Source organism: Hippocampus comes, unplaced genomic scaffold, assembly GCF_001891065.2.
Source record: "Hippocampus comes isolate QL1 unplaced genomic scaffold, H_comes_QL1_v1.1 scaffold108, whole genome shotgun sequence".
In the NCBI taxonomy this organism is placed as follows: Eukaryota; Metazoa; Chordata; class Actinopteri; order Syngnathiformes; family Syngnathidae; genus Hippocampus; species Hippocampus comes.
The window spans coordinates 106174-124089 of record NW_017805071.1 but is presented as its reverse complement, the minus strand read 5'-3'; the positions used below and the strand labels follow the sequence as shown (position 1 = coordinate 124089).

The 17916-nt window shown below is 41.1% G+C and overlaps 2 protein-coding genes across 7 annotated transcripts in view; one reads left to right on the top strand and one right to left on the bottom strand.

Annotated features, from left to right (window-relative positions):
* wdfy4 (WDFY family member 4) overlaps window positions 1–17916 on the top strand; it is a 41768-nt gene that overhangs the window by 23590 nt on the left and 262 nt on the right. For all 5 annotated transcript variants that reach the window (XM_019864600.1, XM_019864599.1, XM_019864601.1 and 2 more), the window contains 22 exons: window positions 1755–1832; window positions 1931–2122; window positions 2591–2666; window positions 2752–2966; window positions 4364–4512; window positions 4602–4713; window positions 5740–5825; window positions 5901–5963; window positions 9791–9833; window positions 10160–10279; window positions 10709–10832; window positions 10930–11039; window positions 11988–12138; window positions 12246–12337; window positions 13226–13435; window positions 13519–13624; window positions 15104–15261; window positions 15335–15493; window positions 15964–16143; window positions 16268–16450; window positions 17092–17188; window positions 17738–17867. In XM_019864600.1, coding sequence (XP_019720159.1) covers window positions 1755–1832; window positions 1931–2122; window positions 2591–2666; window positions 2752–2966; window positions 4364–4512; window positions 4602–4713; window positions 5740–5825; window positions 5901–5963; window positions 9791–9833; window positions 10160–10279; window positions 10709–10832; window positions 10930–11039; window positions 11988–12138; window positions 12246–12337; window positions 13226–13435; window positions 13519–13624; window positions 15104–15261; window positions 15335–15493; window positions 15964–16143; window positions 16268–16450; window positions 17092–17188; window positions 17738–17867 — 2834 coding nt within the window. The remainder of the gene's footprint in view (window positions 1–1754; window positions 1833–1930; window positions 2123–2590; window positions 2667–2751; window positions 2967–4363; window positions 4513–4601; window positions 4714–5739; window positions 5826–5900; window positions 5964–9790; window positions 9834–10159; window positions 10280–10708; window positions 10833–10929; window positions 11040–11987; window positions 12139–12245; window positions 12338–13225; window positions 13436–13518; window positions 13625–15103; window positions 15262–15334; window positions 15494–15963; window positions 16144–16267; window positions 16451–17091; window positions 17189–17737; window positions 17868–17916) is intronic.
* lrrc18a (leucine rich repeat containing 18a) lies at window positions 5971–9784 on the bottom strand. 2 transcript variants are annotated; one of them, XM_019864616.1, is made up of 3 exons: window positions 7885–9784; window positions 7720–7799; window positions 5971–6845 (listed from the first exon to the last, which is right to left on the bottom strand). In XM_019864616.1, exon 3 carries the CDS (start codon window positions 6839–6841, stop codon window positions 6029–6031), a length of 813 nt encoding a protein of 270 aa, XP_019720175.1. In that variant the 5' UTR covers window positions 6842–6845; window positions 7720–7799; window positions 7885–9784; the 3' UTR covers window positions 5971–6028. The 2 variants fall into 2 exon arrangements, with proteins under 2 accessions (XP_019720175.1, XP_019720174.1); XM_019864615.1 differs by having other exon boundaries at window positions 5971–7799.

Below are 17916 nucleotides of genomic sequence, written 5' to 3'. Positions count from 1 at the left end.
GTGTGTGTGGGTGTGTGTGTGTGTGTGTGTGTGTGTGTGTGTGTGTGTGTGTGTGTGTGTGTGTGTGTGTGTGTGTCCTGCCCGCTGAAATTGGGTTGGCAATTATAGTGGTAGCAATCTGATGAAAACATTATTCATTTGATGTTATTCTTTATCATATCAGTATCTGACAGGCTATCAGACTGGGTGATGAATTGTTTTTCCACGTGAGAAGAAGCAGGAGAGATGTTTCCCCTGCACTTTGTTGCATCACGTCACTCTGAGCCGGTCTGAGAGTTTCTTGAAAACTAATAGACAGATCGTCGAAACATTCAGCCAGTTTGCACCCGGCCTCACAAAGAAATGAGCGAGACAATAATTAATTTCTGGATCATCAACTTGTGGCCTTTATTTGGCAAGTGAGAGATGTGTCCGGGGATCCACATTAATGCAGCACTACAGTGTGCTGAGCATGGCTTTCTCGTCTCAGATATTAACATGACTGTACAGTTCATTGAAGCAAAAGCAGTCCCAAAGCCTTCTGTTAGGTATTGAGTAGAAATAGAGTGACTGATAGGCAGTCTCACTTGCATGTCTTCCAAAGAATTATTTCATCGGCGAATGCCGTTTCCATAATCATATCTGTGTCCTCACATTACGCGGATAATTAACAGCACTAATGATCACGTTAAGTTCATTACACATTCCCAACCAGCCCAAAATGAAGTTGACATTATGTTGCCTTATCATCAAAGGTGGCGTATTGTTGGGAAGTCATTAAAATGGAAATGAGTGTGATGTTCGAATGTTAATTGCAGTGGGAAGGGATGAGTTATGTATTTAATGCAGCATTTAAAAGCCAATGAGTCTCCTATCTGCTAAATAGGGTAATTAATGCTATATATTACTTATGTTTGTCCAATTGAAGGAATGAAATTGCAAGATGACTTGCTGTTTATCTATAACGCCACGGCTCTGGTTTGCAAACTTCATTATTACTCTCCTCTCTGTCATATTTTCATAATCCCCCTTACTTTTCTGCCCGTCTTCCACTGCACCACATTTCGAAAGACACGCCGTGCCATTTTCATTCTTCAGCAGGCATGCCAAATCAAAACTTGATTGTCATGGCTTTATTTCGAAATTAGTTTAATTTTTGTTTCTTTTTATAAAACAGAAGACTTTTTTTTTTGCTGCGTATTGTTGTGCTGTTCATTAAGGGGTTATACCCCGAAACACAAAATTAGCATCTGTAAATAAGAGCGCATATAAAGAGTGACTGCGTGTTCATTCCTTCAGTGAAATGGCTGTCGTGGGTCAGCAGTGTGGATGGACACATGTTGTTTGACTGCTCTCTCAGCCAGCACTGCTGTGATGATGGGCTTAATGAAGCAGTTAACAGTGCGAATATGATCCCTGTGTGTCTGCTCAGCATGCGCATCCTGCAGTGTCAACACGGCTCCGCTTGTTATTTTTTCTTTTCTCTTTTAATCGACACACACACATTTACCTTGCCCCCTACTGTGCTGTGGCTCGGTGATATTAATGTTTATGTTAATTAGATCACACCGACAAAGGATTACATTCTCAGACAGGGGTTATTGTAAGTCTGTAGCCACTAGCTTATTTGGCCCTCGTGAATGCAATTTAGAGCCAGTGTAATTGTATGAATGCATTGTAATTGCATGAGGAAATAACAATATGAATATACAATGTCTGTGTGCGTGGAAGGAGGAACGAATTGCTTCTGGACTATTTTGCTTGGCTTTTTGCAGGAGTTTCTGTCTTACATGGAGTCGCACCGACAAAGGGGCAACAGCATGTTTGAGAATAGGAAGACAAATCACTTACAGGTTTGAAGAAAATACTTTTGAGAATGTATTTTTGAAAGAACAAAGCCATTGATTTGTATTTGCCATCCCGGTGTTCTTGTCCTTTTTTTGCCGCCCAGTTACGAGCCAGTGAGTGGGATCGGGTCAACTCTCAATGGCTGCTTGCAGAGGCAGAGCTGTTGAGGGAGAGGGCCGTGTTTGGCCCGAGTCCGGGCGTGCTGCTAAGCCATAACTGGGTGCAAGGTGCTGCCGAAGGACCTAACCGCACTCGACTACGTATCCGAAGAAAGGAACTGAGACTATCCAGACGGGTACAGTAATAACTGGAAAAGCCAATTTCTGCATACGTCCCACCGGGATACTTTGGATTGATAGTTGCTTGTCTGCAGTATCCGCCACTTTTTTTTCATGACAGGCCAGAATTTGATTCAGAACATGTTCTTAGAAAACTTTACCCCAGTAAGTATTGCTGTAACTGTGCAGTGTATTCACACAGCAACATGGCTCATCACCAGCGTCGGGTGTGTTATACAAAATAGTAACAGGACAACAACAATTGCTTTCATCACAATAGTGCAAGAGAAGTGTGAATTGTCCCAGCAAATGTCCCATTACACAAAGACGATGTTCCGCCTCTGTTACGGCTCTGAGAACATCGCTGACGGCAGAACATCACCCCGTTCAGTGTCAGCAGTATTTGGATAGAAGGGTGACCTGGAAAAGGATGAAAAAAAAATAACAGTGCAAAAGTAATATAGAATGTGATGATATTTATGAAGGTGCAAGGAGCTCTGTGTCTGGGTTCGAAGAAGGTTGCCTCTGCAGAAAGCAAAAACAAAATAGATGCCGACACAGGTAAAACAAACAGACACATAATGATTATTATTTTTTATTTTTTTTGCTCAGTGTCAGGACAAGTCATGTTTTCCTTTTGTACCAGAGCCAAAGATTCTATGCGAAATTGGCGCCGAGGCTCAAGAGGAAGATGAGGATGGAGGACGGGCTTGTGATCAGCTGACCTTTTTTCCTGTTTTGAATGAAGCACCTTCTGCCTTTGAAGACCACGTGGAGCCCTTCACCTTGGAGCCTTGCTCCCATGTGCAAACCTGCACTGACATTCGCGTCATCCTGCAGGAGCTGGATGATGGAGAGCAGGTACTGTGGCGCGAGAGTCTGTGCTGCGCTGGCCAAGTTCGCTATCATAATAATTATCAGTAGTAGACTGAGGGACTCCGACAGCTCGATGCCGCTATCAGGATTTCATTTTTCCTCATTAGTGTTAGGCCCAGCTCAGCTCTTTTCATTCTTCCACTGAGTTAGACGGCACATGTTGACAGGGATTCTCTTTGCTCCGGCAACCAGCCGCGCCTTTTAATGTTTCTGACAGATGTATTAATAAAAACAGTAGGAGGTGATGCAAGCTGTCTTATATCTGCTTAGTAAGTGCGTGATCTGCGTAGTTCTCTCGCAGTGGTTCAAGTGTGTGAGTCCTGCTGAGCGTCCTGTCAAATGAACACAGTCATTAGCTTTGAGAAATGCACACGCACACACCGATACAGATTAACACACAGCGCGGACAGTAACACACAAAAGCAGACCCACGCATAATTAGCTTTCCAGCGCCAATAGTGTGATTATGACGCTAATGTGTGTGGGGAGAAATCAATGGTCTGACATTAAGCTCTGTCAATAAAGTCCTTCTTTTCTCTCCTTCCAATCAGCAGCTAAATCTCTCTCCGACTCATAATGCACATCTGTCCCTTGCACAATACGCGGATAAGGAAACAAGTTTATTGTTATGTATTTAGGCGTTGATGATAATAATTCTAGCTACTTTTTCTGAAATCTGGTAATTATGGGGGCCAATTGTGTGGATTGCAGCTTGTGTTCGCGAATGGAAATTGCCATTTAATCTAACTATGGGTAAAAATGATGTGCCATGTGCGGAGTCTCTCTTTGACTCTTAAAGGCTTGCACGTGACACGATTCATCATAGCACGTACGTTTGTGTGCATTCAGACAAGAGGCTCTGATCGTTTAGCAGGTTGCCTATTGTGTATGTGACAGTGATTAATTCCCCTAATAATGGCCAGGAAAGACCTCCTCCCCCTTCACAAGTGTGACTCTTATGTCTGGGGGGGGTAGGGAGTCTGATTTGATTAGTATAAATTGTGAGGGGCCTGCAGCTATGTTGGGGCCCCATATGGTTTTGGGGCTCTGTGTCCCAGAGGAGCCAACACAGGGGGCCAGCCAGGTGTGCACACTCACTGTGAAATGAGGGGAGAGACAATAGAATTACACACATTAACACTTAGCAGTTAGCATTAGCTCCAACCAGGCCTGAAAGACACATGTGGGTCTTTTTTGATGTTGAATAAAGATGCTGGAAAAGGGACCAGGACTTCTCCTCCCCATCAATCAGCTCCTATAATGAAGTGCTCAACGGTGTCTTTTTAATAATGATTAAAATATGTGATTAAAATGATCAATCAAGTGTTGGCTATATATGCAATGTGGACATCACAGTGTGCTTCAATTAATCTCTTGCTTAGGTCAAAGCAAAGATGTCTGTTGTAATGGTGAGCGGCCTCCGAGTGACTGAGGGGGTGCTGCTCTTTGCCCAAGACAGTCTGCTCTTGTGCGAAGGGTTCACCCTGTCTCCGTCTGGAGACGTTTGTTGCACGAAGCACCACCCCAGCAGGTACGATTGTGCGGTTTATACATTTGAATTGCACAAAAACACTTGTCCGGTTGATTTCGCCTTATTCAGCCTCAGAATTCTTTCTCCAGTGTGAGGGATTCCTTCATCTCCAGCATGCTGACTAAGGAGTCAACGTCAAGCTGCAGGCAATGGCTCTACGAGGACATCAAGGAGGCCCGATTCATGCGGTTCTTGTTAGAGGTTAAACATCCCTTACTAGCTACAAGAAAAATGAATACATTTACACAAGTAATGTTTTTGTGTAGTTTGTTTGTTTTACATGTTTTGCTTTAATTTGTTTAACATGCTCGTCCATAAATAAGAGGCAGTTTACAATTCTCAAGATTTTTGTTTGAATGAGGTTAACTTGAAAAGTCATATTAATCAATACACTACAAAATGCACTAGTTTGTTTGTTTTACATGTTTTGCTTTAATTTGTTTAACATGCTCGTCCATAAATAAGAGGCAGTTTACAATTCTCAAGATTTTTGTTTGAATGAGGTTAACTTGAAAAGTCATATTAATCAATACACTACAAAATGCACTTTTTTTTTTTTTTTGCTAAAATTACACATAAAAAGTCTTTTTGAGGAAGAAAAGTTGTTCCGATTGTGCACAAACCACGTACCACAAAATGTACCAAACCATGGCCCAAAAAAGAAACGAGACACAGACCGTACCGTGGGTTACCTGAACTGTCCCAACACTCCTATGTCACTTGGTTTTATATACAGTACCCATTTTGTCAAGTTAAGGACAAAAAGCAAAACAAACTGTGTGACAGATTTAATGACATGCAAAATGAAACATTAACACCAATATTTTGTTTGGTTTGGAAATGAAGACTACAGACAAGTGCAACTGTTGCATGTGGCTGGAGTGCAAGGCAGTTTCACTTCTTGTCCCTTACCTAGTATGTTCTGTGTGAGACTTTTGATTCTTATAAGTTATACTGAATCAGTTTGTCTTCATCATTGATTTGATGCATGTGTTGATGGTTTAAGTTTTTTGGTTTGTTACCTGTGGAGCCATCAGATTTCTTATTTGGGTCAGCTGAAAGTTCGGTACACACAACTTTAGATGTTGAGGTTAGATAAAACATTTAATATGCAAAACATGCAGGAGTGTACATTCTATCTGCCGTCACAGATCTTAAAGTTGAAATGCCGTTAAAATTCGTGCCTGGTAATGTTACAGTAAGCTAAAACACTGTCTTCTTTCATAGGATAATGCTATTGAGGTCTTCGTGAAAAACGGCCACTCAGCATTCTTGGTGTTCATAAATAAAGACCATGTCTCTGCATACAAACGGTAAAAAGACTTCTCTGAATGATGGATGTCAAATCTCTTGACGATTGATACCTTGATCCAAAATCTGTCTTGCAGGTTGTGCAAGGTGGTTTCATCCTTGAAAGGCAGAGGTGTTGCCGATGTCATCGCAAATGCAAGGTAGTCAATAAACAGCGATTTATTGACACAGCAAATGCTTTCGGACTTGTACTGGTCAAAACATATCAAATATTGCTTTCGAAAGACTGATAGTGTTCGAGGTTCTTAGCTCTCCACACATCCTGATTGACCGCAGCCACCGAGTTTGGTGTTACGAGTCCCGAGTAAGACCTTTTGTCCTCATACTTCTTCCTCACACAATCCCCTCTCAAATGCCGTCCTCCTGGGTCTTTACATATTTTCAGGCACATATTACACAGTCTACTCTCGTGGACGAGGTACACACCATCCTCCTCGTCTGACTTTTCAGTTTCCATTTCCTCACCGGCCTGCTTCACTTGCAGCAATGGGTTTCGTTTTATGTTCAGTTTAGTCAGATTGTGGAGGGCTTTCACAAAGTCTGGGAGGATGGTAAAGAGGTTGTCAAACAAGCCTAACTCTTGGAGGCTCTCCTGAGGGACCATAGTTGGAAGCAGGGCATCCAGCTTGTTCAAACCCAGATTGAGACTCGTCAGGTTTGTAAGAGAGCCCAGCGTCGTGGGCAAACCTGACGAGGTGAGACGATTATTACAGAGGTTGAGATAGGTCAGGTCCACCAGTTTACCGATGGACTCGGGCACAGATTCCAGCTTGTTGCTATGCAGGTCCAGCCACTTGAGCGATGACAACTTCCCGATACCCTCTGGGATTTTTTGAATCTGGTTGCGGCTGAGATCCAACTCATCCATGTTGGTTAGTTTGAGGATACACTGCGGGAAAATAGTAATGCCCATGTTGCTTAGTGTGAGCCGGCGCCACCCGTCGGGTTTCATCCGTATGGCCTTTTTGGCATCCTTGAGTGTCACCTTTGTCCCTGTGTTTCCTTTCCTTTTGGTCATGGTGCTGCGACACACACAGGACATAACCACATGATTTATCTCACATTTTTAGACTTATTCCTACATGTATAGTGAATACATTTGCAGTATGTGTTCATGTGTGATTGCGCACAGCTTATGTGATTTATTCCCACAGTAAAAAAGGATCATGTATAACCGGGGGCAAGAGGAAAAGCATTCTCTCGGAGGAATTAAGAGCTTGTATGACTGTGTACGGGCAGCAGCATTATGTTTGAACCAGTGCGCACTCACCCGGTGTTGCCCTCGGGGGTATTTAAGAGCACGACTCGCTAATTAAGGCTAATGCAGGGGAACAACCGCAGAGAGGCGACACTGGGTAATGCAGCAAAAACAAATGAGTACTGTTGCGCCATCACTGACTGTGTTTGTTTGGCCAGGAAGGATAGCGTTTGTTTATTTGGAGTGCTTAAGACATGTAAGTGTCATGGTATACATGACTTCACTGTCCTAAAGTGGATGTACATGAGTGAAGAGTCAAATCAGGACTTTGATAAATGATAGTTATGGGATATTAGGAATGTGATGAAGGCTTGACTCTTCCCCCCGCCCTGTCTAAGAGAGCAAGGTACGCGTGTGTTTGTGTCTGTGATACACCCCAAGGCCCTCTCTCGCCTCATTCATCATCTTCAGGATGAGAGGGGCTATCCAATGGTGCTTGTTCTATTATAACCTCCTATAGAAAACTATTGCATGAAATTATTGCCTGCAATTAGATAACACATACTGGGCCAAAGTCAATGATTGATTTAGTGCGGGCTTACAAAATAATTTGTTCAAGGTTTATTGGATGAAGCGAGGACTTGTATCTGTTCTATTGTACTTGACTATTATCAACACAAATGAATCTATTTACTCACCATAGTCTTGTATTCCCAATTCTGATTTAACAAAGTGGTGATAGTCTTCCGTTTTAAAAGCCTACCAACAGCATCAGACCCTGTGCCCAAAAAAAAAAAGAAACGCGATTGAGGCCATAGTAACAAGCTAGTTGTCAGCATGTAGACAATGTACTGAAGTAATACCTGGTAAGTGTAATCCTCAAAGTTGAGAAGAAAGCTCGGGAATGCAATGTTTCCTTTCTTGCACACGGCAAATCCAAGTTTCCTCTTGTTTGGCATTGTAACTTAGCAACGCGGGGTCCTTGGCAGCAGGACGGGATTTGTCTCGTTGCAGGCCCGTAGAGTGGGTGGGGAAGCAAATTTCAGGAGCAAATGAATGCTCTCCTAATTTAAATTAAACAACTTGGATCGATAGTGTTGTGCGAGTAAATTATGAAATGTTCATTACAATCTAACATAGATATGCATGCTCTCGTAGATTAACCATCAAAGTGGAAGTAATGGAAACAATTATACACTGTCAGTGATCACTTAGTTATATATAGTCTTTAACTAGAAGCCTAATATAACACTAAGCAATTAAATATAATCTATCCTGGAATATAAATGTCACTGCATTTGGAATATTGAATTGTAGCGCCTTGCAGTAACCGCGTTGTGCCGTGCCTGTTAAAGTCTGCAGTTGCTTTTCGTAAGCGAAAAAATGACGCCTCTATCAATCACGCAACCCGCCCGTCCATCTGTGCTATCTGGCAGTGACTGGTTTTGCCTTGTTCCTTCTTCCCTATCCTTCGGTTGGAGTTTATGGCAGCAGCTTGTTTAAAAAACAAAATCCACCCGGCTTTATATGTCTCGATATTTTCTGGTCACATCCACTCACGTTGGAATGGTGGCGTTACGGAAGTTTGAAAATGCAAGGACGCCGTTCGTGTATATTTCCGGAACCGTACGGAATGTTCAAGTATGGTAATTCCAATCCATAGATCGATTACAGTCATGTGACGTAATTAAAACGCGTCGTCACCGAAAGCGATGGCGTCACCCAAGACGTCTCAAACGCCGCTGGTAATCGCATCGGTGCTCTACTTATTGATGTGTTAACGGGTTTTTTTACTGTTAGCATCAGTATAAATTGGATTTCACAAATAAACCAACTTTTTCAACCCAAGATTTGCCGATTTTTATTTACTGGACGAGTCAACAGCAAATCAGAAAGAGTTGAACTGCTTTCATCCACCGATTGACGCCATGGTTGAGATGCATGGCCGCTTTCTTACGCATAACAAACATAAATAGCACGAACTTTGAATATGTTATTAATGTATTCACCACTTGACCACTGTTAATGTTCTTTTTAACAATAGGTTTAATCCAGGTTCATATATTAAAACTTGTTGGAACTTATATATGAAGGACCCTTAGAGCATTTTATATGATGTTTAAAAAAAGGTTATGAGTCATTCCGCACCCAATTGAGACCAAATTTATAGTTCTTCAAGATAAAAGCTTGATATTAATGAAAAAACCTGTGCAGTGATAATTTGTTTGCTTCATAAGTCATTTCAAATGTGTTGTTCCAATTAGCTTTTCTTACTTGATTTGGTGAAAATGTTAATTTCAAGAACTTCACAACTTCAGTTAAATCAAGTCATCTTTTTTTTTTTTTACCCATAACAGGGTCATTAACAAATACAGTACTGTACTTAGTAAATGGTACTGAGAGGAAACTGATAAATCCCTGGAACAGGACAAAACACATGTAGCCTCCTGCGCTGATGGCTTGGTTAACTTGAGTAACTGATATTGAGCTTTGAGGGTCGGGGTAAAAAAGAAATTAAAATAATAAGATAACTGCTAATTTGACTACTGCGAATATCAAAAGTACTGTTGCTGCATCGCTAGAGAGGAAGGGAAATTGACCCACAGGAGAGCCAGAGAAACACGGTAAGACTGAACAGCTGCGGTTTAAAAACAAGTCACTTCTGCTGTGCTACAGTTCCGGTTGCTTGGAAACAAGTATAACAAAAATGTGGTGAAAAATCCTTTGGCTGTGGTGTTAACACAAGCTGCTTTTTCTCTTGTGTATCAGGAAAACCCCTTTGGTTGAGAAGACAACCCTTGTTAAATGGCAGGTATGACTCAGATGATAATATGTTGTGTTATTTTTATCCACTTTAAGACTGGTTTGTGCATCAGATCGATGCATAAACACAATTGGTATCATCAGAAAACCTGACTCATAATTTAAACTATGCTACATTAAAATGGGAAAGCATAATTAGTTTGTAATGTTGCCCTCTGGTCTCTTGTTTCAAATAGCAAGCATAATTACGGTGTTCAGACTGTCAACACCAAGTAAAGAGCAATACATACATGTCTTTTTTTTTGTTCTTTATCTTTATTATTTTGAACAATGTTTGGTGTGTTCATCCTCCTTGTGTACATGTTCTTCCAACAGAAAGGGGAGATCAGTAACTTCGAGTACTTGATGTATTTGAATACCCTTGCTGGAAGAACATACAATGACCTCATGCAGTATCCTGTGTTCCCCTGGATTCTAGCTGACTACAAGTCTGAGGTACAACAATTTCTAATTTAGGCCAGTTTTTCTCAACAATTTTACAGCATGTACAACCTAAAAAAATCCTTAGCTCTCCAAGTCCCGCCATAATGACCAACAACCAAATGTAATGCTTTGTTAGCCCCTGTGACATTATGTAGTTATCCACCAACAATTCACCCAAAGATTTGAAAATATTAAACAATTTAAATGATTCAATGACTTTAGCGAATCACTGAATTCTATACCATGGCAGAGACTATTTATTTATTTTTATTAATAGCCTTGCAAACTGTTTATGGAAATAAGATGCAATGTGTGAACTGTTATGAACATCTGTGCGTTAAATGTTTTGGGCTTCTGAGTTCGACAGACAATACAGTATTTGGTTTTAGAATTGCATGGCTGCATGCTTGAATTTTTATCCAAAATACGTATATGTCCCAGACACTGGACCTGTCAGATCCCACAACTTTCCGAGATCTGTCAAAGCCAATGGGTGCTCAGACAGAGAAACGAAAGCAGATGTTCCTCCAGAGATATGAAGAAGTGGAGCACAGTGAGAGTGAAGGTATCTTTCCAGCTACTTATTTTCCTTCTGGTCTTGCATTTGTGGTATATTACGGCTTGAATTCAATATCCACGTGTTCTTTTTACAATCTTTTTAGGAGGTTTGTCCGCAAAATGCCACTACTGTACCCACTATTCTTCAGCCATCATTGTGGCCTCTTTCCTTGTTCGCATGGAGCCTTTTTCTCATACCTTTCAGACACTGCAGGTATAGCACAAAATAAGTTGTGAGCACCAACATAAACGGTCCTACTTACAGTCACTTTTGTGTGAAAATTATAACATTTGGTAACTTTCATCTTTGATTCAATGAATTGTTTTTCATCCACTTATATTCATTTATCTCACAATTTCTAACATTTTTCAGAAAAAAAGGGTCTGAAATTGAAACAGGCTGCTATACTACAAACGTAAAGAGATTTCTCAAGGTGTGGACAGGGTCTTTATTAGTGATTAGAATCATTAAAATTCAAATAAGGCAGCGGTAATGAATATAAATTTAGATGAAATACATTCAAAAAATATTAGTCAGCTGCTGATTGGTCCGTACATATAGACTGGCACACACCGCGTCTGCAGCTCACACAAGCACGGCGCTTTTCATTAAAAAATACAAGTGAAATAAATAACCTCTGTTTGGATGTTTGTGCAACATCTGTTCTGGTTGTTTTTTTTTTTCTCTGTCTTTTTGAAAACAAATTATGGCGAGATTCCAATATATATGCAAATAATTGCAAGAGGCATCTAAAATCAGCCCATAAAGATAGCCATTGATGTTGCAAATTTCCAATAGGGTGTCCAATTGATTATAATGAAAAGGCATGCATATTTGATAGTCAAATAAAGCAATAATGTTAGTCTGGTGAATTACTGTGTACTTTTTTGTCTACTGAGGCGAACAACAGTCGCGTTGTAATATCCATAACTGGATTTCCATCTCTAACCAGGTTTATCAATACATAAGCTATTTTCATTCATTTCAATAATTGTTTTATTCTAAATTGCATTCCCTCTCATGAGATTTTCATCACAGATTATAGGAATTTATTGAAGCATGAAAAGCTTCCTTTGTCTGCAGTGAGGTTCTCTTCTCTGACGACTGGATGAATGGAACATTGCATCAATTTTTCACTTTATCTGTCTTCTCTTTTTACAGGGAGGATTTGATATCCCCGAGCGGATGTTTTATAGTGTAAACAAGGAGTGGGAGTCGGCCTCCCGAGATAACATGAGTGACGTCAGAGAGCTGATTCCAGAGTTTTACTACCTGCCAGACTTTCTGCTGAACTCCAACCACATGCAGCTGGGTCTGCCTCGATAAAGCTCTCCTTTTATCCATATTCAAATAACACTGCACGTATCATATATTAGCATACGATATCATAGCACATATTTTCCTCTGCGCCGTCTTTAGGCTGCATGGCGGACGGAACCGCTCTGGGAGATGTGGAGCTGCCGACATGGGCCAAAGATGACCCTCAGGAGTTCATTAGAATCCAGCGTGAGGTCAGTGACCTCACCCCCTTACAATCGGACACTCCCATTTAATTACATTATGAGGAGTTTTCCCATAAGACCTATTATTGCTATTCATAGCTAAACTCACAACATGCTGTTTTAAAATATGAAACAATGGTTCACTGCAAGAGGGGGCCCATGTAATAGTGTTGAGAACACTGTTTATTTGTTTTAAAGACGTACCATTTTATCCTTGTATTCTCATTTGCGTCTCATGCCACTTTTCTTGCTTTTCAACAAAAATGTATCTGCAGCACAACCTAAGGCCTTTCTTTTTTCCTCAATGCACCATGTCTGCGAGCTTCTCTTCGCTTTCTCAGATGGATTACTGTTCTTTGTTTTTTGCTCTTGATTCTTCCTTGTTCCATCCATCCTGCGGGTATCTTGACTGTTATCATGGCACAATCTACTGAACTATGCTCATGGAATTAGTGACTTTTGAAGATTGTTTTTTCTTCCGTACACAAATTAAATTACGACGATATATCCTCATTATGAGTTTTTCCTCCCGCCCCCTGTTACTCTAGGGTGGGATTATTAAGAATATTTGCCAGCATCCTGCAGGTCCTTAACTCCTCCATTTCCTTATTAACTCTTCAAAAACAATCTTTGGCTAATTCTGGACAAATCTTTCTTTAATGCCAACATGGTGGTATGCTCATAATTATGCAGCATCTCACTTTCAAATGGACTTTGCGAAAATCATATTGTTGTTTTTTTTGGGTTTTTTTTTACTACTTGTGCATTCTAAAACAAGTGGTGCTATAGTCTCATATTAAAAGTTTGACTGATGACTTTGGGCTCACTGTTATTGCGGCGCTCTGCATGCCATTGTAGTGGTTTGCAACAATAAACTCCTGTGTTTGTTTATAACAGGCCTTGGAAAGTGACTACGTGAGTTCACACCTCCACTTGTGGATTGACCTGATCTTTGGGTACCGACAACAAGGCCCTGCTGCTCTCGAAAGTGTCAACACCTTCCATCCTTACTTTTACGCCCTGAGAGGCCATCAAGAGGCTAGAGACCCACTCATTAAGAGCACAATTTTGGGATATGTCAGCAACTTTGGCCAGATTCCCAAACAGGTAAAAAAAAAAAAAAGAAATCCATTGATCACCCGATTTTTTTTTTCTTTAAATTAAAGCAAGCCCTTGTGTCCTTGCTATAGCTCTTCACTAAACCCCATCCAAAGAAAGAAGGGCCATCGCCACCTCATCCAACTCCATTTTTCTTCAGTCTGGACAAACTCAAGACGACTGCCCAACCATTTAGAGGTACGCTTGAAGCAAAGGTGGGCAAAGTGTGGCCGGTGGGCCACATTTGCCTGCTCCATTCCATTCTTCTGGACCACCAAGCATTTACAAGAGTCATTTAAAATGTGGTGCTAAATTTGGTTCATTAAAATGTACTTTTTCATTATTTATTTTGAGTCATTTAATTAAATAATTATTTTAAGTGCTTGATAAATGTATGTACTCAAAATAAAGAATTACAAAATACTTGTAAAGTAAAAACAAGTGTACATTCAATGCATTTAAGCTTTGATTAATTAATTATAATTTATTAACCACGAAGTTAGACGCTACTAAACCAACGCTTTAGTATTGGTTTGACTTCTGTTCTTACAAATACCAATCAGAGCATAATTCTAGATTTGTGATGGCCCAGTCAGAGTACAGACATGAATCCATTCGGAACTCAATGTGGTTGTTGTGTAATTTATTCAAAATCATATTTTGAACTGATTGGTGGATTGACCGTGGTATTTTTCCATCCGAAAAGTCAGCTCTTTTTACATGGGCGCTGTCACATTCCATATCCACTATCAAGAAAGCAGTGACTCCAATATACAATCCAGAAAATAGCATGCAATTATTGTCACCTCCATCTGCCCCCACTTTGTGTTGTTCCCCGCATTTATTTTATCTCACACCATTTGACGCCAATTATTGTATACAAGACGTGTCGCCGTCTCCGGGGGATCGTTGCAATGGTGCGAGAGCATCCATATTTTAATTTACACTATGGACGCGGCGGAAGGCGCCATCGGCGAACGACGATATGGAGATGACTCTTTTGCTGAGCTCTACTTAATAATCTGAATATCCCTACAGGCCCACTGAGGGAGAGGAGATGAATGTGCAAATGCTCAGGGAGAGATTCCTGCATATTACATTTCATATTAAATCTTAGAGTGTCTGATCTGATCAATAAGCAGATAGAGATGAATAGGAGGAGGAATGCCGGGATTTGGCCTCTTTCCGGGGACTTTCTGTGCAGAGCTGGTGACAGGATGTAATGATTTGTGCCTGTACAGATAGGTCAATTACAGGAACAATTACAGCCTCTTGCACACTCTGTGTGTGTGTGTGTGGGGGGGGGTGTGCGTGGGTGTGTGTGTGTTTGTGTGTAGTGTCTCTTTCTCTCTCTCTCTCTCTCTCTCTCTCTCTCTCTCTCTCTCTCTCTCATTCACACACACACACACACACACACACACACACACAAACATGCAACTGTCTGCTAAGGACATAACTAAACCTAAGTGGAACCTGCCAACTACCATTTTCTATGATTTCTCAAAATTCTATTCTAAACATGCATGAACTGCCTCAAGGTGGTTACGTTTTTATTCTTTTTTTTTTAAGTTGGAGTTTGATGATTTAAGTAACAGGATGTAGGTAAAAATGTTTGAAGTAAATTCTTGCTCCGCTATGCTGCACTCACAGTCACTTAACATGATGATATTTCTTTAGAACTGCCAAGAGGTCCAGTGGGTCAAATAGCGTGTCTGGAAAAAGAGGTGGTGATCCTGGAGAGTAACCGACTCCTCCTGTCCCCATCGTTGAGTTGCTTCTTCAACTGGGGCTTCCCCGACAACAGTTGCACCTTTGGAAACTATACCACTGAAAAGGTCATTTGGGACGCTGATTTGTTTTTTGTGCCGTACAGTGTCATCATGTCTTTGTTTACGTGTCCATGTCAAGACGTTTGCTGTGTGCGAGAGTTTATGTGCCTGGGGGCCAACAACGTGTGCCGTCTGTCCCAACCCAACGACCGTCATCACTGCCGGGAGCAGCACCGTGGTTTGTGTGTGGGATGTGGTGATCAACAAGGACAAAGTCACCCATATGAAACTCAGACAGGTTAGTCCGCCTGCATGTTTTTAAAAAAAAAATATCCATTAACATTGTTGTTGTCGCTCTGAATTTCCGCATTATATATTTTTTCAATATATTTTCAGCTCCAGTTTCACATGACATAAATTGTAATAATGTCAATGTTATTTCAAAAAAGCGTGATATAATAAATTGCTTCCAGGTGATGCGTTTTTATTAAAAATGCTTGTTGCACACTTACATTTGACTGCGTTCAAGTGTGTTTTAGGTCAAATTTTTCATTTTTCAATGTTGGTGAATACCGTTCTTCATCTTAGAAAAAAAATAAAAAGAAAAAGCATCATCTTAAACTAACTTTAAATGTAGCTTGTTTTTACACGTCTTGCTCAAATTTGACATCCTTTGAGCAATTTTGTTCATTACAATTTGAATGTGTGTCAGATTTTATTGATTTTTTTTGGAACACCCTGTCTTATATCATTTTTTTTTACCCACAGCCGCTGTACGGCCACACTGAAGTGGTGACTTGCATGACTGCGTCTGAGGCCCTTAGCTTGGTCGTGAGCGGCTCCAGTGATCTCACGTGCATTTTGTGGGATCTGGAGGAGCTCAGCTACATCACGCAGCTGGTGGGACATACAAGTCGCATCTCTGCAGTGGCTATAAATGAACTCACAGTAAGTCTGACCGGAATCTCATCATTACTGTGTTTGGCTCAGTGCTGTCATGTCTTCGCATCTTTCACGGAATAAGGAAAGGAGACTGCTTTGTGTATATTAACGCAGCAATGCTCTGTCCAAGGGTGAAATTGCATCATGTGCCGGGCCTTTGCTCTACCTGTGGACGATGAAGGGTCAACTGTTGGCCTGCACTGATTCCTCCTGTGGGCCTCGTGCTGACATCCTTTGTGTCAGCTTCACACAGCGACATGAGTGGGATGCCAGGAATGTGGTGGCCACCGGCTGTGCCGATGGCATCATACGGGTGAGTATTAAAGAAGAGCCCTTTGAGAAGAACAATAAAGAACAATTTAAAATAGTCTTTGAAATAATCCGGATGATATTTTGAAACAATCACTTTCAAAGTGCCTGTCAGATCATCTGAACAAACTTAAGGACAAACATGACGACTGCTTGTACAAAAAAAAAAAATGAATAGAATAAAATAATGAAATATAACATCTGCACAAACGTATGGCCACACGTTTCAATCAGCTCCAGTTGAGAACCACTGCACTTTTTGCGGCACTAACAGGTGCAAGAAAGAGGTTATTGTTTTGCTTTATCGAGTGTACGACTGCATAGTGTTTGAATGCATGTCATTACTTTGCGCTTAGCCTCGCAGGTTGCAACCTGGTGTCCGTCACAGTAATAATAACAGCATATGGGTTTGTGCGTGTTTCATATAAGCATAATGCTGCCTTGCTGCAATCAAACCGCAAACTCTTAAATTAGGCCCTCGCCGGGGAACGGGTGCCAATGCCAACACATGCTCACAATTGGTATTATTACTTTATTATTACCTTGAGTTATGGAGAGTGCGCGTACCCCCGCCGCGTGTGCGTGTCTTTGCTATTATGTTGAATTATGTCTGATTTTGCTACTCGTTATGTGTCTTTCACACAGATATGGAGGAGAGAGTACACCAGAACACAATTAACTGGCCCTCCAGAAGAGCTCATGTCCCCAGGGCGAGACCCAACAGCGCTGACAGAGAGCGCCGGTAATGCTGCTTGCTTTACGATCCGATACAGATCTATTTATAGCCGAGTGGAAAACTGCACCAAACGTATTTTTACTTTTTTTGTTTCACAAGGAAAACAAGCCTCTAATTAGATCAATCCTTAACTGTGAGATGATTATTTTTTAAGCGCTCTTCTCCGAGCAATGTGGGTGAGCTTTTTCAGATCCCTCGCTAGTGTTACGGCTAGCAGGAAGGATGTTGTTATAAAGTTATTAAACATAGAAGCAGTAAAGACTGATGAGTGAATGTGCTGACGTTCATGTGCGTGTATAATTTAGAAAGCAATAATACCCAGATCCAATTTGGCATTTGCTGGTTGGTTACAGCCCTACTTCACCTCACTTGAGTATTGTGCTGGGTAAATGACTCCAAGACCACTCTTAATGTAACATTTAACATTCATATTTAAGGGTTTTTCACAATTTGGCAGCCTTTTGACAACTGAGAAATAATTTGAATACTGAAGGAGTCGCACATGCTGATTATCATCATCACACTCAAGTTCATGCTGCAATGATGTCTCCATAGCGAACGGCCCGCAGCAGGTTAAACGTTGGAAGAGACGTCTGGTGTTGTGTCGAGAACTAAACAGAAGTCAGGCTGCGTCGCAGCGTCGCAGCAAAACTAATCCCGCTATCACAGCGTTGGCCATGTCCAGGTATTCACATAATGACACACACTGGAAACCGGTGGGCTTAATTCATGTT

Excerpts from the sequence above, each read along its gene's own strand:
- lrrc18a (XM_019864615.1), bottom strand. The coding sequence starts at position 6,865 with ATGTCCTGTGTGTGTCGCAGCACCATGACCAAAAGGAAAGGAAACACA.